The sequence below is a fragment of the Ochlerotatus camptorhynchus genome, unplaced genomic scaffold, assembly GCF_037179485.1.
Source record: "Ochlerotatus camptorhynchus isolate MF236.1 unplaced genomic scaffold, CSIRO-AGI_Acam_v1.1 ptg000094l, whole genome shotgun sequence".
Classification (NCBI taxonomy): domain Eukaryota; kingdom Metazoa; phylum Arthropoda; class Insecta; order Diptera; family Culicidae; genus Ochlerotatus; species Ochlerotatus camptorhynchus.
The window spans coordinates 3302762-3328838 of record NW_027040584.1 but is presented as its reverse complement, the minus strand read 5'-3'; the positions used below and the strand labels follow the sequence as shown (position 1 = coordinate 3328838).

Here is a 26077-nt window from a genome sequence, read left to right as displayed (position 1 = left end):
CTCGTGTAATAAAAGATAAAAACTGCCGTTCCAACGGCAATTGGTTTTGCTCAGCCCATGTGATAGTGTCAATACTGTTTAGCGCTGATTGATCTGGAACTGGTTCGTACTCCTTATCTTGGTTGTCATCTGCTGTAGAAATGTTTGCAGTTTCATCCAGAGTGGTGTTCCTTCATAAAAATGTGAATCATGGTTAAGAACAGCATTGACTATGTCAGCATCAGACATGACATCGAATTCCGCATTCTCGTCTTCATTTTCGTCTGTAGCCGCTTTATCAGCAACCATCAGTTGAATTGTTACACTATCATCCCTAGAGCACCGGAACTAATATTTGCAATGTTAACATTTCAAAAATATTAATGGAAAATGGTCGAAATTGATCGAGTGCGTCAAGTTAGGAACCGCTTCAAATATGGTGCCTTCACGGTAGCCGTGATTTTTAGCCAAGCTCAACTTTGCCTCTACACACTCGTGAGAGTCGCGAGACTACGATTTTTCTCAAGTTGAGGGGTCCCATGGCGTGGTTGGCTACACGTTCGCTTCTCAAGCCGATGGTCCATGGGTTCAATTCCATTGAACTTCTTATCGAATTTTGATGTATTTTAATGTGCCTCATGATAGGTTACTATCCAAGTCCGATTCTGGTCACTTTCCCGGGGCACCTGGAACTTGTCCGGAAGTGGCCAATATGGTCCAAGGTACTTAATTTTTTCTGGTTATCGAATTTTGATATAATCTGATGTGTCGCATGATAGGTTATTATTCAAGTCTGGTTCTGGCCACTTTTCTGGAGGCATCCGGAACTTGCCCGGAAGTGGCCAATATGGTCCAAGGTACTTAATTTTTGCCACCATTGATCTTGATATCAAATTTTGATTTAATTTGATGTGTCGCTTAATGGGTTTTGTTCCTTTCAAGTCAAATTTAGCCTCATGGCCCATAACGCCGGAACTTGTTACGGCCATATCTACAAAACCAGTGGTCCGATTCCATAATCCTTCAATAGCGTTCAATGGGACCACTAAAAACATTAAATGAGACCACATAAGACAAAACAAAATTTTGTTTTGACGTAGGACTACGTCTTTGATTTCTATATGGGGGTACACTTTGTGAAAACCGAAAATGGAACATGTAACAAATTAAGAAAGATTTTGAACGTTAATAACTCAGCTGCCCCTGGTCCAATTTCAATAATTTTATCACCAATCGATCAGAAATATGGCTACGCATTGATTCCGAATGTTGATTTTCAACAAGAAACTATTGAAAAACTGGTAAATGTTCAGCATTGTCCAAAAGCGTCGAATTAACTAACAAATCCACCAATTACCTACATGCATATGCTGCTTCCCCAGCACAGTCGTCAGAGAGTAGTAAGTAGACGAAACAAGTCGAAGTGGCATTCGCCTCCGATCCTCGGGCGCGTGCGAATAGGGAGGATGGAATTGCGTAATACTTTACACAGTCATCGCCATGTTCAGAACCAAACGCAAATTCTTCGAGATAACCACCATCCGTCGTCTGGCTCGCCGTGGCGGTGTCTGACGTATCTCCGGTCTGATTTACGAGGTGTGCTGAAGGTGTTCCTGAAAAATGAGATCCGTGATGCTGTCACCTACACTAAACACGCCAAGCGTAAGCGGCCATGGATGTCATTCTACGTTTTTGAAGTGACAGAGACGCACTCTGTTTGGTTTCGGAGGTTAAATCATCACCAACATTGGAAACAAAACGGCGCTTTTCAGGGCCACCAAGCTTATTACAGAAAAGAGTAGGAATAGAATTCATCTGCCTGTTTGTCCATATTCAGAACCACCGACCACACAAAATGCTCATGTAATCAAACTGGAAGCAGGGATACAAATTATTTTGATCAACCTTGATCAACTTTGAATCGTCACGGCCGGATATTTTCGATGGAAGAAGCAACAATCTAGCATCTAATTCGACGAAGACGGCAGGAAACATTTCTGGATCAACAATAGAATAGGGCCCATCAGCATTTGTAAACAAACCGTTCCAAAGCCTCACAAATCGAAGGCCGCTCACACAAACCAACACCAACATCTTGTAGGTAGAAGTTTCCCCTATCCGATGATGGTGTTGGTTTGTGTGGGTGGCCTTCGCTTTGTGAGTAAAGGGCTTTGGAACGGTTTGTTTACAAATGCTGATGGGCTCTTTTCTATTGTTGATCCAGATTTGTGAAGCCGAGTTATTTACGAAAGAGAGTGTAGATGAAGAGAATCGATCAATGTAGATAGGACCTATTGAAAAGTGACGCGAGATTTGTTTTCCGTACTGAGCTCCAATGCTACCGACGCCATGGAGGCAGCTCCCAGAGATGTTATGCCTTAGAACATGCCGATGGCGCCGACTGAGATTGGACCCAGGCCTGCTGGGGTGAGAGGTAATCACGCTAACCACAGACGCCGATATCTATCACGGCGAATGAGAACGACCCAAATTTGAGTTTAGTTATCTCAGAAATAAGAAATAAAGTGCAGGAACTCAGCGATGAGTAAATTTGCCTCATGTTTCCCAGGTTTTTTCCAGGATTTTCCAGGGAAAAATTCCCGAATTTGAGAAAAGTAAAGATTGGATTCACTCAGTCTATTGGCACTACTCCGAGACTGAATAAAATTTTCGTCAATCTCCTCATTTTCTGGCAGATTTTTTAGGTTTTCCACACGAAATCATGAGACAAATTTACTCATCGCTGAGTTCCTACACTTTTGGCGATTATGAGTGAACTAAACTCAAATTTGGGTCGTTCTCATTCGCCGTGTACGCAAAAAGAAAATAGCCATTGTCGCTACTTGATAGCAAACTACTCATAATGGGAGGAGTCTTTGTAGCTTTTATACCACTTGGTTGCACATCATTCTGCTTTAACCTAAAAATATAAAGCAGCGCTGCTGTCTGGTATCAGCTCATCATTCTCTGCTTGTTCGTCAAGCAGTACAGTCCGGTATTTGCTCGCTCTGTCGAGTTGTTCGATAGTTATTCCAAACGTTTATTCGCGTCGTCAGTAGTGTCGGTCGCATCGTGTGATGGGAAGACAGCGCTCCCGGAGCAGGCTCCGTGAGAAAGCGGAAAAGATCAGTGGTGAGTGTAGCACGAGTGTACCTATTTCAAATAGGTACGCTACTCTTCCCACCGATGTTGGAAATACCACCTCCGCCACGGTGAAGCGATCCAAGAAGAGGAAGAAAAACCAAGGCCAGTCCGATGGTGCGAGTGGACGTGATGACGTCACAGCAACGAACGCCAGCGACATCGGTGATTTCGGCGACACCATCGACAACGAAAATTCTGCCGGCCCGAGTGCGGCAAAAGTGAAGCTACCTCCATTGGTGGTAAAAAATGCTCATCTTAATGAGCTCATCGCGGATCTAGCGACGCTGGGCGTTAAAGCCGAATACAAGTTGGGCAGAGTCGGCACCAAGGTGGTGCTCCGTACCAAAGCGGAGTATGACTTGGTCGTCGCCCACCTGAGGACTTCCAAGGTGGAATTCTTCACCCACGACATTCCCGGTGAAAAACCATTCAAGGTCGTCATCAGGGGCCTACCAAACTTCGACCCGAAGTTTATCGAAGCTGAAATCAGGGACCGGTACAAGCTGGCCCCAAGTGCCGTCTATCGGATGACAAGAAGAGACGAGAATGTGAAGGCGTATCCGGATTGCCTTTTCCTGGTACACTTCCAGAAGGGAACGGTGACGCTCAACGCGCTGAAAGCCATCCGCTCCATCAATTGCATCATCGTCCGCTGGGAGTCATACCGTGGCGGCCATCGCGATGTGACTCAGTGCCAACGGTGTCTGAACTTTGGACACGGCACCCGCAACTGTAACATTAAGCCACGCTGCGGCAATTGCGCTCAAGACCACGCCACTTCCGACTGCCCTGCGGATGAAGCCGTGGCGTTAAAATGCGCCAACTGTGGTGGTGCTCACCAAGGTTCCGACAGACAGTGCTCCAAACGCGAGGACTTCAAACGCATCCGAAAACAGGCGGCAGTTAACAACCAACCAGGACGCAAGAAGGACAAAGTCCCGGCATTTCGGACGGAGGATTTCCCGCCTCTTCGTGCTCCTCAGCAAAGGCAAGCAAATTCGCGGGTGCATTCCGCTCAAGCAACTTCTGGTGATTCTGCTGGCCAAAGCTCTCCATCCCCCCCTGGATTCTGGAGACAACCACCAGCGCAAAACAACAACCCCGATCTGTTTTCAGCGGATGAACTGATGGAAATTTTCGTCAACATGACCGGTGCTCTACGTAAGTGCCGCAATAAGCCCGAACAGATCCAAGTGCTCGGTAAGTTCATCATCCAGTATGGCGTCTAAACCGCTAACCATCGCTACTTGGAACGCTTGCTCTGTAAGAGCAAAACAGATTGAGCTTGCCGACTTCCTCCGCAAGCATAGCATCGACGTGGTTCTTCTAACCGAGACCCACCTAAAGTCCGGTGACAGCTTCTGGTTGCCTGACCACAACATTATCCGGCTTGATCGCACCAGCTCCAGGGGGGGTGGTGTAGCGGTCATCGTCAGAAAGGGAATCAAGTTTTGCACTCAGCCCCACATCCGCACTTCTATCATCGAGGCCATTAGTGTGGAGGTGGAATCACCAACTGGAAACATCCGGTTCATCGCTGTTTACTGCCCACGTCAGTGTACCACAAGCAACGGCCTAGACATCCAATTCAAGAACGACCTGACCGCCATCACTCGTACTAGCTCCCGATTCATCGTTGGGGGCGACCTGAACGCCCGCCATGAAGCTTGGAGGAACTATCAGAGGAACCGGAACGGATGTCTATTGTTCGACCACGCACAACATGGTCTGTACACTGTGCAATTTCCGGACGAACCAACTTTCATCTCTCCGGCGGGAAATCCCTCCACGCTGGACTTTTTCCTGTCAAACATCGGACTATCCAAGCCGGAGGCGCACAACGATCTCAGCTCCGACCACCAACCGGTGGTGACTGAAGTCGGTGTCAATGTGGTTCCTGCTAGAAGCTGCCTGCGTAAAGACTACCACCATGTCAACTGGGTGCAGTACGGACGAATGGTGGACAGCAACATCGATGAAAATCCACTACTCAACACCGTAGATGACATCGACCGGACGTTGGAAGGGCTCCAACAGGCCATATCCATGGCTGACGAGGCATACGTTCGACAAGTTCCTGTGAGGGGTAAGTTTGTTGCTATTGATTCCCACACCCAATTACTGATTCGGTTGAGAAATGTTCGTAGACGCCAGTTTCAGAGGACTGGAGATCTGGGCAAAAAACGTGAAATGGCCGATCTGAATAGGCAGATTGCTTCCAGAATGGACTCACTCCGAAATGAAAGTTTCGGGCGTGTTGTCCAGAATCTGGATGACCGCTCCAGACCATTCTGGAAGGTAGCCAAGGTCCTGAAAAATCATCCCAAACCCGTTCCACCTCTCAAAGTCGAAAATGATGACGATCGGCTTTTAATTACCCCACAGGAGAAAGCAAATGCGATCGGCAAGCATGTCGCTTCATCGCATTTGCTTGGCTCGACTATCCAAAGTCCGCTCGATGATCAGGTTGCGCAATGCGTTCAAAACCTAGATACCTCCCCTTGTGTCGTGCCTCCGGCGGATATGATTACAGTACAACAAATTTGCTCAGCGCTGAAATGCACCAAGAACATGAAGGCTCCCGGGTTTGACGGTATATTCAACTTGATCTTGAAGAGACTCAGCATGAAAGTGCAGTCTCTTCTAACCGCTATCTTCAACAGATGTTTGGAACTGCACTACTTTCCAAGCATCTGGAAAGTAGCAAAAATCATACCGATCCGCAAACCCGGTAAGGATCCAACATTGTCCTCAAGCTACAGACCTATCAGCCTCCTTTCAGCGCTGAGCAAATTGTTCGAGAAACTCATTCTCACTCGTTTGCTCAAGTTTGTCGAGGAAAGCAACATTCTCCTTCCGGAACAGTTTGGATTCAGAAAGGGGCACTCCACCAATCATCAGCTAGTACGGGTGATGAATAACATCCGAAGTAACAAAGCTGTATCCAAGTCCACAGCCATGGCCTTGTTAGACGTTGAAAAGGCGTTTGACAATGTTTGGCATGATGGACTTGTGTACAAGCTTTGTAACTTCAACTTTCCTTTACATCTTATTAAAATCACCCGTAACTACCTCCAGCAAAGGTCGTTTAAGGTATCGTTGAATGGTTGTCTCTCAGACACGTTTTCGATCCCAGCAGGAGTCCCGCAAGGTAGTCTGCTGGGCCCCTTGCTTTACAGCACTTACACTTCCGACATTCCTCCCCTCGGTGACGGTTGCGTGTTTTTCCTGTTCGCAGATGATACCGCAATAGCCGTCAAAGGAAGGATGCCTCGCGAAATAACGAACAAACTTCAACGATGCCTTAACGCCTTTGCTGATTATGCCACCACGTGGAAAATCAAAATCAATGCCACCAAAACACAAGCGATCATGTTCCTCCATCGGCAATCGCCCAAATTGAAACCGGCTCCATATTGTACTGTAATCATGGATGGCACAAGGGTTGAGTGGTCTACCGAAGTTACCTATCTCGGGATGTTGTTCGATGAAAAGCTCCTCTTCCGTTCGCATGTAGAGAAAACTGTAGTCAAGTGTTCTACCTTGGTTAGGTGTCTGTTTCCGCTGATTTGCCGCAGATCCCGCCTCTCAAGGGTGAACAAACTGGCCGTCTACAAACAAATCATAGCACCTGCGATCCTCTACGCAGCTCCGGTGTGGGAATCATGTGCACAGACTCACAGGAACAAAATCCAGGTCGCTCAGAATAGAGTGCTGAGGATGGTACTTGATCGTCCTTTCGACACTAGAATAACAAATTTACATGAAGAGGCAGGCATTGCCAAAATAGATTCCAAAATAAACGAAATTAAGACTAAATTTGCACAAAAATGTAATTTATCAGAACATGCTTTGATAAGCAATTTGTATATAGTAGGTTAGGTGTACATAGTAGTTGTAGGTTAGTTGTAGTTGTAAATAGTAGTTATAAGTAGTCTCCTTTTTCAAATTTTCAAACAAACCAATCCCACCAAGGTGGTCATTCTCTAAAACAGGCCTGATAGGACTAGGAACTGTAATTAATAATAATTGAAATTTCACAGGAACTAAAGTTGAAAAGACGCATCTGTGTCACTTGATAAGTTATACATGTAAACCACACAAATTCAAGAAATATAGATCATTTAAGTCAAGGTATCAGCTCATTTTCGCTTCGGACGGCGTGGTCGCAATAGCAGCAGTAGGTCGTGGCTGGTCGTGGCAAAGGAGGTGCCAATCGTCATCGCAAATTCTTCGAGGTAACCACCATCCGTCGTCTGGCTCGCCGTGGCAGTGTCTGACGTATCTCCGGTCTGATCTACGAGGTGTGCTGAAGGTGTTCGTGGAAAATGAGGTCCGTGATGCTGTCACCTACACTAAACACACCAAACGTAAGTGGCCAAGGATGTCCTCTTCAATAAAACGGCCCTTTTCAGGGCCATCAAGCTTACATTCAGTAAAGAGTTGGAATAGAATTTATCTGTGCTTGTTTGTCCATATTCAGAACCACAAGCCCCCAACGACCACACAAACTTGGAAGCAGGGGTGCAAGTGATTTTGATTGATTCTCGTAATCAACTTTCTTTTTGAAAAAGATTACTACAAATTTGGATCGCCTACAATTCAAAAACGGAAAGAGTTGAGATAATAGATTTGATCAATTAAAAGAACTTAATGCTCTTCACATTTATTCCGTCCACTAGCGGTCCTACGTCAAGCTTCCGTTCGTGCCCCTAGGCACAGACCCTTCTACTTTTTTATGGCTCGACTATCCGGAGGGCTCGATTATCCGGAGTGAAATTTTTTTCAAGACTCCGGATAATCGAGTCCGCCCTGTATTAACAAATAGTTGATGCAACATTTGTGAGGATATCATGGGGTCAGCTTTGAGTATCTCTGCTGATATGCGATCGACCCCCGGGGCTTTGTTGGACTTCATACTTCGGATGGCTGCTTCTATATCCTGCAATGATGGAGCTTCAGTGTTGACGCGAGTAACGCGCCTCACCCTTGGCGGATCATGCCGAGATGTTGATGGTTGGTTGACCGTTGAAACTTCGAGAAGTTGTTCAAAGTGCTCAAACCAACGTGGTCAACTGGTCAGTGGAGTCGGTGAGCAACTGTCCAGTCGCGTCTTTCACAGACATTCTTGGTTTCATCCTTGCCCCGCTCAGGCGTCGTGAAACATCATAGAGGAGGCGGATATCGCCAGTTGCTGCGGCTTTCTCCCCTCCATCAGCCAGGGAGTTCACCCACGCTCGCTTGTCCCGTATACAGGAACGCTTAAGTTAGAGATGAACTAGCCTAAGGCTAAAAATCTCTTAAATAAAGAATTAAAAAAAAAAAAAAAAAAAAGGAACGCTTAACTTCCCTCGCTAGAGCCGAATACCGCTGACGGGCCTCGTTCTTGGCTCCTCGGGTCCTTGCTCGCTCTATCGCGGCTTCTCTCCGCTCCTCGATCTTCCTCCAGGTTTCATCGGTGATCCACTTCTTCCTCTGAGTGCGCAGCTCACCCAGGTTGTTCTCGCTTGTTTCAAGAAACGCATTCTTCGTCCACTGTTCTTCTACGCTGTCACCTTCCGGAATATTAGCTGCGTGAGCCTCGAGTTCTTGGACGAACGATCTCTTCACTGCTGGGTCTTCCAGTCGGCGTGTGTTGAATCGCCGCCCGAGTCTCTCCTCCCGCCGTTGAACCCGCGCAATGCGTAGGCGGATCTCACCGACCAGGAGATGATGGTCAGACGCGATGTCAGTGCTGCGTTTCTTCCGAACATCAAGAAGGCTCCGTCTCCATTTTCGACTGATGTAGATGTGGTCGATTTGGATCCATCACGGGAGACCCATGTCACTTTATGCACTGGGCGATGGGGGAAGAGCGAACCCCCGATCACCATGTCATTGTTGCCACAAAACTCTGCAAGCAGCTCGCCGTTCTCGCTCATATCTCCGAGACCATGGCGTCCCTTAATGCGCTCATAGTCCGAGTTGTCGGAGCCGATCTTCGCATTGAAGTCACCTGTGTAGATCTTGATATCACCTCTTGGAGTCTTATCCACGACAGCATTCAGTTGACTGTAAAAGTTCTCTTTGTCCTGCAATTCGGCGCATAACATTGGATTATGGTAAGGTTTCGGACCCGTGTTCTGAATCTGGCAACGATTATTCTCACATTGATAGGTTCCCACTTGATTAATTGGGCGCTAAGCAGAAAGTCAACTCCACGATGTCGCGGAGCGTTTTCACCTCGCATACCAGAATATAAAAGTACCTGTCCCGAAGGCAGCTTGTGTTCTCCAAAGTTCGTCCTGCGGACTTCACGACAAATGAACAACGTCGACAACCTTCAAAATGCACTGCTTTGCTTGATTGGAACAACTTTTTTTTCAGTTTTGTGATGACAGTCGTTCACACTTTTACTAGAGTGCTATAGTGTCAGCTCGTGTTCAATATTGAGATCAATTAGCGTCAAACGGAGACCGGTCTCTGATTGGCTTAAATAAGTAAGTGTTGCAAGTAGTTTGTTGTAGTTATGGCCGTATTGCTAGAAGATCACACAAATCTCAACATTGGCATGGCAACGACATCGTGAAAATAAACACCGTTTTTCGAAATGACGGTTTGAGTGGACTGGTTGGTTTTGTGCCAAACGAACTGTCAAAGTCAGCCGTAGGAGAAAGAAAACATGATTCATCATATTTGCAAGCAACAGAAGATTTGACGCTATCTGCGTTGTTTGATTTTTGATGTTGGTTCACTCGCAACTATTTTTGAAAAAAAATTACGTGTTTTCGAACGAAAGTGTACCAAAAGTGCTTCTGAACGTGTTTCGCAATTGGGTGTGATGAAATTCGTGCATTCCCGGTTGATTTTGGAATTCCGTATCACAAAATTCCTTTTTTTTTGCCGTTCGACGACGACGGGTGTGCTTTCGCGAGATGAGTGACGTTTATTGGATCCGTTTCTTTGCACGGGTGTGTTTTTTTTTTGTAACTAGCGTAAGTGTGCCTGCGATTTGCATTGAGTGTCGGAGATGTGAGTAAGCTGAAGGATGTCTCGCTGGATACGCCCAATACTGGACGGGCGGTAGCTGGTGGTTCCTGGGGAAAGCACTAGATGCGACCCTCCTCCCAGATGACCATGGCAATACAGGAAGTATTACAACAAAGGTAATTGCTATTAGATATTTTGCAAACAGTAACAGATAGCGGACATGAAGAACCAGTGGAGGTGCCGGGCAAAGGTGTTTATCCTAGACAAATGGTAAGTTACAAATTCGCTGTTGTCGTTGTCGTAGTCGCTGTCGTAATCGCCGTCGTAGTTGTAGCATAGAGGTAACTCTAAGACCACTGGGTCCCGAAGAAAATCATTATTATTTTTGGCTCACTCAGTACCAGAACAACGGTCCCAAGCAGTCCCAAGCTATTTCACTCACCCCTGCATGTTCTGCATGAATCCACACACCCCTGATGTTATCTGTCAAACTTTCATAGCGAATCAAAACAAACATAGTGTAGTAATAGAATTTCAACTAGAATAGGGTACGTTAATCGTTTGCTTGGGACCAATAGGCTACTAAAGTGGTGAGCCAATTTAAAATCGTTAGTTTCGTATTGATTGTTGGTTGTAGGCAGTACCGTTAGTATATTTAAAATTAACCACCAACCACTGAAAATATGAATTATCGCGTATTTCTGTTGTTCATTACATGTCAAGTGAAATTCGAGATCGTAATTTCATTTGAATAGCTTGTTTAACCAGGTCTTAAACTATCGTCACGTCGGTCATAGCTTGTTATGATTACCTGAACCATGCGTAAAGAGAAAATCGAAACATTGAACGTCGCGTGAAAGTGGATCTTAATGAAGACCTAAGTACTCTTTCATAGCTTTTAGTTTTACGATTTCAAAGATCGTCGGTTGCAGTGGCTTGCTTACTGAGCAGAAAAACACGGTCCCATGTCCTTTCATATTAAACATGTATGGTAAAACTTTTCGGTGTCGTCGGTGCCGGGTTTGAATAGTTATAAAAACTTGAGTAACGCTATAATGTGATGTGAGGGGCTCGGTGGCCTTAGAGCAACCGGTTTTGCTTACTGAGCAGAACATCATGAGTCTAACCTCAAGCCCATCCACATTCAAGATTCGTCAATTGTTTTATTTGTTAACATGACTACATGGTTATAACAGCAACTCGATGATTAAAAAGGAGCTCGTCAGCCTAGTGGCAAACGTTTTTGCTTACTGAGCAGAAGACCGTGTGTTCAATCCCAAGCTCCTTCGCGTTATATGATGGTTAGGACATCAATTCAGCTTATCGTTTACCAAAACGAACCCTGCTGCAAACCCAACCCTATTTCCCAATATCCCAGTGATTCCTCGTGGAAGTGCAGAGGTGTTCTCGGCATCCATAAAAGCGAGTGTCACGTCAACACATTCCTATCCCTTCCTTTCTTGACCTGTGTTCGGGCGCGGCCGGCGCTTTTATTACCTAGTTTGAGATCACCAGTTTTTACACATTGAGGATGATTGCTAGTCTCAAGCAGCGTCTATTAGTTCTCTATGTAATTACAGCTGGTCTGGCAATAACAGAGTAGCAACCGTGGGCGGTCAATCATGCTCATGCTGATGCTCAAACGAACTGTCAAAGTCAGCCGTATTAAAATATGTATGGTTATTTTACTTAACACCATGTTCAGGGTATCAACCAATAGTTCTATCATTTGGGTGATCGTTCGGGTATGGTCTTTTCACAGACAAACAGACATAACACTCACAATAACATTCTTCGCAAATAAGGTTTCAGTTCGGAATGTGCTCGCATTTGTCATGATGGCGCCACTGAACCGTCAAGCAAATCAGCACATTTTGAACTTATCAGTGGATTCCAGTTCGGTTTCAGATCAATTTAGTAGATTTCAGCTCTTGAAATAAGGAGGCAACGCAACAAAGCACCTTTCATTGTTTCTTGGGAAGGTATCCCACATACTAATCTGACGAATACAGAAATAAATGTTATTTATGGTGATGATGATGGTCCCACCGCTTACTGTTTGTCTGTGCTCTTGTTATGGATTGTGATGTTGGTACCTGTAACTTGAAACGTCTTACTTTGAGCTCGTTGGAAGTTTAATTTGATCTATTCGTAATTAAGAATAATTTGAAGTATTCGAAACCGTATTACTGTTTCTTCATCATTTTCAAGATATTTTCTCGCACCATCCGTCTCAGCACCTTCCCCGACGGTGTCAGCGGAAGCTCTTCGGCAAAGTACACCCCTCCCCTCAGATGCTTATAGTCCGGCAACGATTCATTCGTGCGCCTAACAAGCTCAGCTGCATCGAGCCCGCCCGAACAATCCTCCCGCCGCACTACCAGCGCAGTTGCCAGATCGTTCGGTTCTCCGGGAATCCCCACAACACAGGCCGCTGCCACCCCCGGCATCTGCTGAATCACACATTCGATTTCGGTGGGGGAAATTGGAAAATTATTATACTTGAACATGTCCTTCTTCCGGTCCACTACATATAGGTATCCCTCCTCATCGAACCGTCCAATATCTCCGGTATGTAGCCATCCTTCACTGTTCAACATGTCCTTGGAAGCTTCCTCGTTTCCGTAGTACCCCCGGAACACATACTCCGCTCGCACCAGGATCTCTCCTTCCTGACCGACGTCCAACGCACTCCCTATATCATCAACGACCTTGAACTCCATCCCGGATCGAGGAAATCCAACCGATCCATCCCGGTAGAGCTCCCTCTTGCTGAACGTTACCGAATAAGCAATCTCCGTCAAACCGTAAGCAACCTCCATAAATCTTCCTGGAATCAGTTTTTCAAACGATCTCTTCAGCGATGTCGAAACTGCACTTCCTCCGCAAAACACTAAACGAATGCTGGTAAAGGCGGACGCTTTCGCTTGTCCACAGTGGATGATACCGTACGCTTGCGATGGCGTTATACAGAGGGCCGATACCTGGAACCTTCCGATTATGTCCAGTGCCACCTCCGGACGGTACGTTTGGCGAGTGATGATTCGAGTGGCTCCCCACACCGTACTGGCTAGTAGAATTAGAACACCAGAAAGCCAGTAGAGTGAACTAAAGGCGAACGTCCTATCACTGGGATGACACTCGAAGAAGTTGACCACATGGGCGATGCAGATCGAGTGCGATAGACTGACTGCTTTCGAACGACCGGTTGTTCCGGAGGAACACACAAGGATCGCAAGGTGCTTCTCGGGGTTTCCAATTGGAGCTGGCCTGTGGTAGAATGAAAAATCGTTGAATCGCGAATTCAAATTTGAATTTTGGTTGGTCTTACGTAAACAGTTCTTCTTGCCCGGTCACCTTCAGTAGACTTTCCACGTGATCATACCCAACCAGGTGATGTCCCATTAAAATTATTTTCGGGGACACATGTGCCAGATCACAAGCAGCTACCGTTTCTTCCAACGCCTCATTTTCGCAAAACACCACCTTCGGTCGCACTTTTTCCAGCATGTGACTCAAATCATCCCTCAGGAACGAAGGATCCAACGTATTCGCAGGAATTCCAAGAGCAAAACAAGCAAACAGTACCGGAGCCGTGTTTTCTCCGTTTCGAACGATCATGGTGAACATGTCCTCGTTTTGTCTCCCGACACCACCGTACCCCATCCGGATTAGATTCTGTGCGATCCGGATCGTCCAGAGACGCATCTCAGCGCCAGTCACTTCCACACCGCTATCGGCACTGATTTGCACCACCTTGTCGGCATTTCGTTCCAGAATCTGAAGAATCAGATCACCTATGCTCTGATGGGGGTTAAAGATCGGTTTCCGCCCCGGTAGACCAGTCCAAATCTTGGTCGACGGATCGTAGAAGGTGTATACGTTTTTCAATGGGTGCATGGTAGAAGAGATGCGAATGGATTGAGCATCGAGATGCAACTGCTGATGCATCTTGGAAAATAGTTTGTTCGTAGTTCGATGCAAGCTGTTCGCCAACCTCTGAGAATAACTGTTGTTTACAAGCCCTCCTTAATAGATTGCCTCTATTCAACTCGAAAAAGGGTCAGACCTGTTCTTATCTCATCGTGGATCGGTGGCATTACAAGTACAGTGTAACTTGGGATGAAACTGATGAACGTAGACGATCTTAATTTATAAGCATGGGCATGAAGTTGGATGCGACTGACATTCCATCATTATCATGTCACGTTCGTTTAAACCTGATTGCTGCCAATAATAGCGATAACCGTTGCAGCAGGGTGTGCTATGGCCTAGCATCGTTGGCGTAACTACGGGCGGGGTTAGGGGAGGTTTAGCCATCCTAGGAAATATGCTGAATCTTTTTTTTTTATGGTCCCACCGCTTACTCCTACAAAGCTTTGAGCTGGACGATTTATCTTTAAGATAATTAGGGTATAACATTTAACCAGATTAGCAAACAAAAACGAACTGGTTCCAGTTATAGATATAGGGTAGGATGGTGCAAAATGCACCCTTTAAGCAAAATCGTCAATGGCTGGCGAATGGAAGCTAAAATCAAGAAGAAAGTAATGTCGTTTGGTTCATTACCATGTTTTCTACATCCTATAGATCCTAAGATCGAGTGATTTAGAACTACAAAAGGATGATTTTCCATGACTTTCAAGGTATTTTTTAAATTGCTTCCAAAATGATAGCGGGGCAAAACGCCTGATTCATGATGCAATATGCACCACAACATTGGGACAAGACGCACGACAACAATGGCCAAAACGCACCACAACATTGGGGTAAAATGCACCCCATGGTAAACAAACCATAACCCCTGCAAGTAGATAATGCAAAGGGATGCGGTATTTCAAATGATTATTTCTTTATGCTACATCAGAAATAAGGTCTCAAAATCTCAATAGAATGTTAAACTGTGATACATCAAGTAAAATATCTGAAAAATATACGAAACGTAAATTTTTAAATTTTTTTTTGTGATACATGATGATAAAAGCTTAATTCAAGAGCAAATTTTCATTACGTCGAATGTAACAAAGGTAAACAAAGTCGAGCTATCAGTGTCAATCGATTCTCCTGCTATTACACTATATACTGTCCAAATATAGGATCAAATCCCATTTTTAAATTTATTTGCCAGCCAAATTGCTTTTTGACGTAATCACCTTCCGATCAAAATAGTTTTCTATGTTACTTAAGTCACCCAATTTCTATGGAGATGCCGTTTGACTTAAGTAACAGCGCTTAGAAACCCGTGAAAAGTGTACGTTCGTCGTTTCGCTTTCTCATTATTAAAGTGAATAAATCGAACTGTTTGTTGCTAAGATGATTTCGGTGGTCCTAAAATGATGAATGGGCTGCACGTAAGGAGACGTAATTGATAATTCTCCCGAATATCCTGGTAAATACACTTTGACTTAAGTAACAATAGGGGCCACCAAACGACGTATAATAACTTTTGACTCAAAAACCAGTATTTCTTAGCATGAAAGCTAGCGATTTGCCTTTGTATGATTAAAACCCGGCTGAATATGTTAAACATTGCTATCACTATGAGATTATATGTGTTTACTTGAAAATAGGAATAACTTTTCGGTCATCAAAACAAAACTTTATTTTTCTCGGATCGGTGCGAATGTTACTTACGACATAATGAAAATTTGCTCTTGAATTTACAGTCGATGATTTTAACAACTGTGTCCTGTTTTGCACAAAATGCAATTTTTTTAAGGAACCAGTAGGTCAATACATGATTTTATGATCAAGAATTATGTGTTACACCTCCAGTTGAAAACAATCACAAACCGTTACCCGGAAAAAGCATCTGAGGAAAAGTTATCGCTGTTTTTCTATAAGTGGGCATTGGGGTGCATTATGGGCTGTTCTCCCTTACATTCCCTCAGCACTTTGCAGTTGCTTCAAAGCGATATAAATGTGAATAAACTTTAAGGGATTCACCTCTTTGTTCACCTTTTTGACCACCTCAAATATTCACAAGCATTCCCAGCGATCAAGAGTTCATGCATTATCAACAAAGCATTCTAATACACTAGTAACCCCACATTGACGTAGCTAACGGGGGTGCTAAGGGGGCCAAGCCCCCTTCAGAATAATTCAGGGAATTACGTACAAGTTCAAGAAATTCCATGCGTGGAACTTCGCAGAAAACCAACGAGAAATGTAGAAGTGCAGCAAACTTTGTGGAAGTTTTGGGAATTGCGTAGCATTTCGAGAAGCTGCATAAAACTTCATATAAGTGCAGGGAATTTTGTAGAAGATCTAAAAATAGTTCATCAAACTGCTAAGATCTTCAGGGATCCTCGCTTCAGCTTAGGGAACTTCGTTGCAGTTTGTCAGAGCCCCTACTTAGAAAAAGCTCAATGAACTTCTTGGAAGTTTTAGGAACTTCGTTAAATTTCCAGAAGTCTTTCCAGAAGTAATCGTATTATTAAGACCCATGCAAAAATATGGAAGGAACTTCGTAGAAATTGAGGAAATTTTGTAAAACTGAAGGGAGTTTTGTAGAAGTTGAGGGAACGTTGCATATGATATCCTTTCAAACATCCTTCCTAGAATGCAGGAAATATTCATAAAATCTCCAGATAGACGAAGTAAAGGAGTAAAGTTCTTTGGATATTTTTTCATGACTTCTGGTTGATCAAGTTCTGAAGATCTCCAACTGTTAGAAAATACTTACTCATACATTCTTTCAAGATTGTGTGTTGATCAGAAAGCATTCATAAGTACTCTAGCTAATAGAAACGGATGGAATCTTGCATGATAAATCTAGAATATTAATGGACATGTTTGTACATTTTCTAAAGGGAAGACTGATGATTAAGCTATTTTGTCAAGAATTAACAAATGAGCAGCTGGCGTGTACGACTGTGTATGCCAAGCATATAGCATCGCCAATCATAGCAACCCTGTTGTGTACACACACAAAATGAAAGCTGATTTGCAGCAGCCATACCGAATACAGTCAAGCAACTACGCTCGATGGTTTCCCAACAAACAATTGAGAGCTCTTATAAAACACCTGAGTTGATCAAATGTTGAATAATAGCTTCCAGAGTTGAACAAGAATGTAGTTGTATTGCATTTTTGGTTAGAAGCTTCAAAAGCTGCTTGGAGCACTCTTAAATGATTGTTTACGTTTGGTTTAACTATATGCTTTATAAGACCTACGATAACTTTTATAGCACCTTTGTTAAACTGATTGACAAGAGCTATATAGAACGTGAAATAAACGCATCAAAACAATCCATTGGGAGCTCTTATAAAACACCTGAGTTGATCAAATGTTGAATAATAGCTTCCAGAGTTGAACAAGAATGTAGTTGTATTGCCATTTGATTAAAAGTTTTAAAAGCTGTTGGAGCACTCTTAAATGATCGTTTACGTTCGGTTTAACTATTTGCTTTATAAGACCTACGATAACTTTTATAGCACCTTAGTTAAACTGATTCACAAGAGCTATACAGAACGTGGAATAAACGCATCAAAACAAACAATTGGGAGCTCTTATAAAACACCTGAGTTGATCAAACGTTGAATAATAGCTTCCAGAGTTGAACAAGAATGTAGTTGTATTGCCATTTGGTTAAAAGCTTCAAAAGCTGCTTGGAGCACTCTTAAATGATTGTTTACGTTCGACCAACCACAATTTTGTTGCTAAAAATAGCACAAGTTATAGGCATGTTTATATAACCATAAGGCAATGATTATTCGACTGCAAGAGAAGTCACTCAAGATGAGCTTGATATACTTCTCTCATATGATCACAATATGTATTCAAGAATAGAGCAGATGGAAACAGAAGCGGCTGGCAATCCGGGATCATGAGTTCGAATCTTGCTTCGAGAAACCCTCGGTGGAGTAGAGGTAAATTATATATAGGTGTTATTAATAAATGCAAACATTAATTTAAAACATATATCATATAATCAACGATAACATTTCTAGATAAATTCTCTCAATTAATGATTAGAGAGATTAATTGAAAGAATATCAATCAAAGATTAAACAGATGCTTGTTACTACTTCCTCCATGATCACAGAATGTGAATTATGGCATAATTACATATTTTTTCAATGTGCACAAATAAATTAAATTAATAAAAACTGTACAAGCAATTATTTTGGCGTACCACCACAATTGTTAAACTAATTTTAATCTGTGAATATTTTGAGTACTTACACAACGGTTATTAAGGAGTCATTAAAAAGTGCTATAAACGCTTTTCACCGCTTGCTGTATAGTGATTATTTAGGAGTCATAAAAGAGTGTAACAAACGCCTCTCAGGTTCAATCTCTTATACATTTCGAAGCAGCAGTTAGGAGGTGTCTACAAACGTTGTATTAGAGCTTTCACCAAAACAATAAAGCTTGAGTTTAAATATGTATCCATAAACGTTGTATAAAAGTTGCTTCTATCCGGTTGTTAAGGAGTCATTGAAAAGTGCTATAAACGCTTTTCACCGCTTGCTGTTCAATTAATATTTAGGAGTCATAAAAGAGTGTAACAAACGCCTCTCAGGTTTCCTCTCTACTAAATTTCAAAGCAGCTGTCAGGAAGCGTCTACAAACGTTGTATAAGAGCTTTCACCAAAACAATAAAGCTTGACTTTAAATATGTATCTATAAACGTTGTATAAAAGTTGCTTCTATCCGGTTGTTAAGGAGTCATTGAAAAGTGCTATAAACGCTTTTCACCGCTTGCTGTACAATGATTATTTAGGAGTCATAAAAGAGTGCAACAAACGCCTCTCAGGTTTACTCTCTACTAAATTTCAAAGCAGCTGTCAAGAAGTGTCTACAAACGTTGTATAAGAGCTTTCACCAAAATAATAAAGCTTGAGTTTAATATGTATCTATAAACGTTGTATAAAAGTTGCTTCTACTCCTATACCGCGTATACATATAATGCTGTAGTTGAACAGGTTCTCCAAACCAGTGTAAACAAGAGTTTTACAGAAGTTGTAATAAACAAATTGTACAGTTATTATTCAGCATGCAGTTTAATAAAATCACAATGGAAGCGTTTCTTCAACAAGAAATTGATTTTGGATAAACGTTTTACTGAATACGTTAGACAACACCTTTGTGTTGCAGTTGTATAGGTTCTCCAAACCAGTGTAAACAAGGGTTTTATAAAAGTTGTGGTTAACACATTGTGCAATTATTATTCAACTTGCAGCTGAACAAAATCAAAACGAAAGCGTTTCTTCAACTGGAAATTGTTACTTGGGTTGTTCGTACTGCCGGCTCCACCCCGGAGCAAAGAAGTTGGACATTGTGAGGCACTGCGTGACCGTAAAGTGCACCAGAAGCTGAAGAAGAAGACCGAAAGCAACGTAGCCTCATCGTTCCGTGCCTTCGACCGGGAGGTCGGAGCAACCGGCCAAACGGTGAAGAAGTATCTGGACAAGATGGACATTGTTATGCGAAAGCGTCTGTCGAGGCCGACTTGCGGTGAACGGGGAGATATACCCAAGCAACCTAAAGTTCGGATTTTACTTGAGAAACGAACTCAAAAGTTCACATACGGTTCAAATTTAGTTCCGTGGAACTTTCTTGCTGATTAACAAGGCACTACTCGTACAAACAGAACTTAATGCTATTTAAAGTACCGCCAATATTTATTGGAACTGTGACTATGGCACGACCAGACACTCCCGGGTAACTAACTCAGTAGCATGAGACCCCTGAACTGTGTCACAGGGCCGGCATGTTACTGGGTATTTGGAGGGGCTACGAGGACAAAGTATGAAACACAGGAATATTCACATTTTCTACCACATTTATTTGCCCTTTTCTGTGGCGTGTGGGTGTGGGTTTTCACATATATGTGGCGTGTATGCGAAAGTTTATAAACGGTACGGTACTCACTGTTGCAGCAGGTTCTCCTTCGGCGTCGCGACGCTGGCGTTGGCCCGCACGGCTGCTCCTGCACTACCGTGTGGCCGGAAACTTGCGGCGCGGGCTGCTGACAGTGTTGTTGCCGCTTTGGGAGAATGGCGGATCTGGTGGCGTTCATCAGCCACATACGGCTCAGCAGGCGTTGCTGGCTCATTTGTCTGGCAGGCGTCTTCCGTCGTTGACGGCATCGGCTGAACGTGGCATGGCCACATTGGTCGAGCCGAGACGGGACCCTCCTTGATAATAAAGGCCACCGGCCTGAGGGAATCGTCCCTGACGGACGATCGAGGATCATTTACTATTTAGCTCGGAAGCCATCTTGAGGGGGGTTGTATTATATATGCACTACACTTAACACTCAACTGGTCTACACGGACGCCTGATTACTTCTGCCTAATCTTCCAAATCTAAGATGGCTAGCTATTCATCATCCAATTTGCGCATCCATTGTTATTTTAAAGCCAAGATATTCCTCCCTTCAGTAACGTTACGTTGTTGTTTGCAGCGGCACAAACCCTCTCGCTCTTGTGTGTTTCTACTGTTTTAGGTTTAACAAAACGTAAATTTTCCAAACAACAACAACTCATACAAACGAAAATCTACGGATTGTAACCAACTGGTTACAGAACCTTGAAAGTTCAACAGAAGTTTCGTTTTCCCGTTCATTTGAACTGTGAAGTTCACACAAAGTGAATAAAAAACCTGTATCGAACCTCTAACACAAAGTTCAATCTTAGTACTAACCGTAGTTTTAAGCAGCGCGAAAGTTCACAATTAATCTATGTTGAACTTCTTTCAAACTTTAAAGTACACGTAATGTTCTAGGTAAGTTCGAAGGAAGTTCGACTTGAACCTTGACTTGAACTTGTAAGCAAATTTAGAAATGTCACTTTGACTATATGTTTTTAGTATTACTTCTACGTGAAGTCAACGATTTACATAGTTGAAGATGCTAATTTCAAATAACAGACTGTAGTGGTAATTTTTATACGATAGATGAAGTAGATGAAAGCATAGAGTTGATAGTTCCGTTAGAGTACGGCAGTGTGAAGATTGCATATAGATATTAGACAAGCGAGCTAGGACAACTTTTAAGGAAGGTACAAATCGGTTTTTGACGTAGGATTACGTCTTTCGGCAACATATTGGGGGTGCAATTTCAAAAAAACCAAAATCGACCACGGGACGAAAATAGGTCAGGTTTTGACCACATATACCTCTGTCAATAGCAGATGAATTTTAATTCTAAACAAGCCAAAGAATTGGGAATTTATCTACCAATCTGCTAAATTGAACACTTTATTAATTTTCAATAGGTCACTATTGAAAAATACACAAATGTCCAACTGTTGCAATGGTTATCAAAATTATCACCGATTACCTGCAAACAGCGCATTCCCTAACACAGATTTAAAAATCGAATTCGATCCTATCTCACTAGAAGGTGCTCATTTAATCACCGTGTGTGGTGGTGCCCGGTCGACGGTGTCCGCAGCAGCAGCATCAGAAAGGCAGCCTGAAAGCAGCGAGCATCCATAGAAGGGAAGAAGAAGCCGCGTCGCGATCGATATCAGTTTCCTCGTGAGTAGCTGTGGGTCATCAATGCCTAGCGCGTCAACCTTGCTCCAAACAATTAACAGCTCGCCAGCCTCATCCTTGTTGAACACCCTAATAGCTCAGCATTACTCAACCATCACGACTAAACGGTCCTTTTCAGGACCACCACAAATTTGTTAAAGAGTATGTTTTGGACATTTGTAAAGGTCATCAATCGGATGTCAGTTCCCGCAAGCAGTTAATTATCAAAGCTCAACCTGGTCTATAGAAGGTGTGGAATTGTAGGCCTGAATGTATTGGTGCAATTCGTTTTCACTCGATGTTCATTCCGCTTCGCACGATTAAAGGGTGATACGGTCAAAATTTGGTCAATATCAACTTGACGTATTTCTTTCAATTTTGCATTTAAAAAACCTGAACACCCCTCATTTTGAAGGTGTGTGTGTAGAATATTGCTCCTATTTTGATTTTGGAATTCACTCTTCAGTTGTCAAAATGCCGTCCAAACAAGAAGAGCAGCGTATCAAAATTTTGCTCGCGCATCGCGAAAATCCGAGCTACTCGCACGCAAAGTTGGCAAAATCGCTAAAAGTTGCCAAATCAACCGTTACAAATGTAATTAAAGTGTTTGGGAAACGTTTGTCGACAGCCAGGAAGTCTGGATCGGGGGGAAATCGAAAACCGGAAGCCGCTGAGACGACAAAGAGAGTTGCCGGTAGTTTCAAGCGAAACCCTAACCTCTCTCTCCGAGATGCCGCAAATAAGCTGGGTGTATCGTCTACAACCGTGCATCGAGCCAAAAAACGAGCCGGACTATCGACTTACAAGAAGGTAGTGACTCCAAATCGCGATGATAAACAAAATACGACGGCCAAAGCGCGATCCCGGAGGCTGTACACGACCATGCTGACGAAGTTTGACTGCGTGGTAATGGACGACGAAACCTACGTCAAAGCCGACTACAAGCAGCTTCCGGGACAGGAGTTTTATACGGCAAAAGGAAGGGGAAAGGTAGCAGATGTTTTCAAGCACATGAAACTGTCAAAGTTCGCAAAGAAATATCTGGTTTGGCAAGCCATCTGTACCTGTGGCTTGAAAAGCAGCATTTTCATAGCTTCCGGGACTGTCAACCAAGAAATTTACGTGAAAGAGTGTTTGAATAAACGTCTGCTGCCTTTCCTGAAGAAACACGGTTGTTCCGTACTGTTTTGGCCGGATTTGGCATCTTGCCATTACGGTAAAAAGGCCATGGAGTGGTACGCCGCCAACAACGTGCAGGTGGTTCCCAAGGACAAGAACCCTCCCAACACGCCAGAGCTCCGCCCAATTGAGAAATACTGGGCTATTGTCAAGCGGAACCTAAAGAAGACCAAAAAACTGCTAAGGGCGAGCAGCAGTTCAAGGCAAACTGGCTTTCTGCGGCGAAGAAGGTGGACAAGGTGGCTGTACAAAATCTGATGGCAGGGGTCAAGCGTAAGGCCCGGCAATTCGGATTTGGAAAAGTGGAAGCCTAACTGAATATTTTTCCTAAATTTTATACTAATTGAACTTGAAAAAGAAATTTAATTTGATTTTTTAAATAAACGATTTCACCGATTTACACGCGTTTTCCCTTGACCAAATTTTGACCGTATCACCCTTTAGTTTCATTCGTTTACTCAATCACCCTTGTAGTGACGTCAAAAAGTTTGTTTCGATCGACGCTTACAAAGGAAATTTAATATGGATTATTGAATTTCTTGTATGTTACCGAAATTTATGAATGGTTAGTGGCAGATGTTGAGATAATGAATTGAGATTAATTTATTTCTTAATTATCACACTGTATACCATGAAAAGAAGCCTGTTTGTGAGTTTTTGCCTGTTTTCTAGTAAGGAGATATCATAAAAAAAACAAATCACCAGCTGGTATTTCCCGGCGGCTTTACAAAATAATACAATCAAACAAAATCATCATGCAGAGCTAACTAGGATTTGTTTTACTTTCACAAATCCAGCTGAACATTGCATTAGGTCCTAAGTAACATTGATCGATTCTCTTCGTCGACTTTCTCTTTCTCTTTAATAACTTGAGCATAGAACCGTTTCTTGATGTGTTTGTCGTATAAGATGCTAGACAAAAGCTTCTTTTATCGATCTGTGTGCTGAAAATACCTGGGTATATCTTTACATGGCCGTGGGGATGCAAAGAGAAAGTGGACGAAGAGAATCTGTCAATGTTACTTAGGACCTACTTGAAATTACATACGTCAGGGCTAGATAGATCTTCACAGGATTTACAAAAAAAAAACCAAAATCGACCGCATTTCGAAAATTCAGGCATAACATTTGATAACGGCACAAAAGCATTTGTAAACAAACTTTCTAAGGCCCTTTACACGCGAACCAAAGTACGCCCACGCAAACCAATACCACTTTCGGAAAGGTGATAGTTGCCCCTATTCGATGATGTTGTTGGTTTGCGCGGGCATACTTTGGTTTGCGTGTAAAAGGCCTTAGAAAGTTTGTTTACAAATGCTTTTGTGCCGTTATCAAATTAATGTAAGGCCTGAATTGGTCAGGTTTCTACCAATAGCAGATGGATTTTAATTCTAAACAAACCAAACGATTGGAAATTTATCTACCAATCTGCTAAAATGAACACTATTAATTTTCAATAGGTCACTATTGAAAAATACACAAATGCCCGACTGTTGCAATGGTGATCAAAATTATCACCGATTGCCTGAAATCAGCGCATTCCCTAACACAGATTTAAAAATCGAATTCAATCCTGTCTCACTGAATGGTGCTCATTCAATCACCGTGTGTGGTGGTGTCCGGTCGACGGTGCCCACAGCAGCAGCAGCAGCAGCAATGCTTTCGGCGCGTTTTCTCCCGTTCGCTACGAAAGGTTGCCTGCAAACAGCGAGCTGCAGAGCCCACATAAGCAACTATAGGAAGAAGAAGCACCACCGCTTGGAATCAGAATCAGAATCAGTAGCTCTTCGTGAGTCGCTCCGTGCGGGGGTCGGTCATCTATGCCAAGCGTGTCACCCTCGCTTCAAACAACATACAGCTCGACAGCCTCATCAGTGTTAAACACCCAGCTCAGCATTACTCAACCATCACGACAAAACGGCCCTTCTCAGGACCACCATAAATTTTTTAAAGAGTATTATTTGAACATTTGTCGAGGTATCCCATCTTAGATTCCTACAATCAATTTTCGCATATTTTTCATTTATGGAAAAAGCCAAATATTCCGTGCGTTTTGTGCACGGAAATGCGTAATTACGTCATCATAAAACGAAGCTTTTCCATGTTACCGTGATAGCATGCTAGACGGTACCTATCTTTATGCCTTTTGATGCAAATTTGAAGCCCCTCCTATTAAGAGAATTATGCCAAAATCTAATCGTGCCGAATTCTCTTAGTAGGAGGGGCTAAACATTTGCATCTAAAAGCATAAAGGTAAGTACCGTCCGGTATGCAGATTTCATTTTCGAATACCAAAATTGATGGGCGGTTCAATCTATTGAAATTTCTACAATTGTACGAAATCAATTTAATATTTACTATACTTTTGCTATACTACCTTTCGTAATCCTACGTCAAATCTATGGTCGTGTCTTGGATACAACCTCTTACTTTTTTTTCATCTCTCTTTACCAAACTCCCCCTTTGGAGAGGGATGGTGAGGGGTGTCCCCCCCCCCCCCCCCGCCACCACTGGCAAAAAGAGATGAAAGCCGACCCGCTAGTTCCAATTTCCAAACCTACGACTGGATGCCTTCCTTCAAATAACAACTGAAGTGCGGCAAAAAATCGGTAGAACTGTTTCAAACACACAGTTGGTACATGAGCGGGTCGGCTTTCATCTCTTTTTGCCAGTGGTGGCGGGGGGGGGACACCCCTCACCATCCCTCTCCAAAGGGGGAGTTTGGTAAAGAGAGATGAAAAAACCGATTTGTACCTTCCTTAAAAGTTGTCCTAGCTCGCTTGTCTAATATCTATATACAATCTTCACACTACCGTACTCTAACGGAACTATCAACTCTATGCTTTCATCTACTCCATCTATCGTATAAAAATTACCACTACAGTCTGTTATTTGAAATTAGCATCTTCAACTATAGAAATGTCAATTTCTAGCAGCTCTTTTCGTCACTGATCAATTTATATTGTTCTGCGACACTGTTTGCGTTTGGCCAGAACAAAATGTGGCCCCTTGTTGATTTCCGCAGCCATTGATCTGGAACGACCGAAAGTTCCTTACAGCTTCGAGCGTTCAATGTTTCTACTACGGCGAATGGCATTTCTGTAAGTAAAAAATATATTTTATTTTAATAAATTTCATTGAGGTTTGCGTTCCACTACCATACCTTGATGATTTTCTGAATAAAACAAGTCTTAAAACAGGTGAATTTACTACAATTAAGTCAAATTGTTTCGTACTTTTCGAGGTTACTGAAAACTTCTGCCGAAAACAAAACGTTAAATGTCAAACGGTGCAAGTTCACAATAAGTTCCGTAAGTA

At 43.1% G+C, this 26077-nt stretch overlaps 1 protein-coding gene across 1 annotated transcript; it reads right to left on the bottom strand.

The window, feature by feature from the left end:
• Nucleotides 1-12140: 12140 nt before the first annotated feature.
• On the bottom strand, nt 12141-14033 carry LOC135698697 (probable 4-coumarate--CoA ligase 1). Its single transcript, XM_065218776.1, has 2 exons — nt 13424-14033; nt 12141-13362 (listed from the first exon to the last, which is right to left on the bottom strand). The coding sequence occupies exons 1-2, from the start codon at nt 13990-13992 to the stop codon at nt 12279-12281; spliced, it is 1653 nt and encodes a 550-aa protein (XP_065074848.1). The 5' UTR covers nt 13993-14033; the 3' UTR covers nt 12141-12278.
• Between the last annotated feature and the right edge of the window lie 12044 nt (nt 14034-26077).

What these genes read in the sequence shown, in the direction of transcription:
- LOC135698697 (XM_065218776.1), bottom strand. Translation starts at nt 13,992, where the DNA reads ATGCACCCATTGAAAAACGTATACACCTTCTACGATCCGTCGACCAAG. An exon ending in GGGCAAGAAGAACTGTTTAC is followed by an intron (nt 13,363 to 13,423) that starts GTAAGACCAACC and finishes ATTCTACCACAG; the next exon opens with GCCAGCTCCAATTGGAAACC.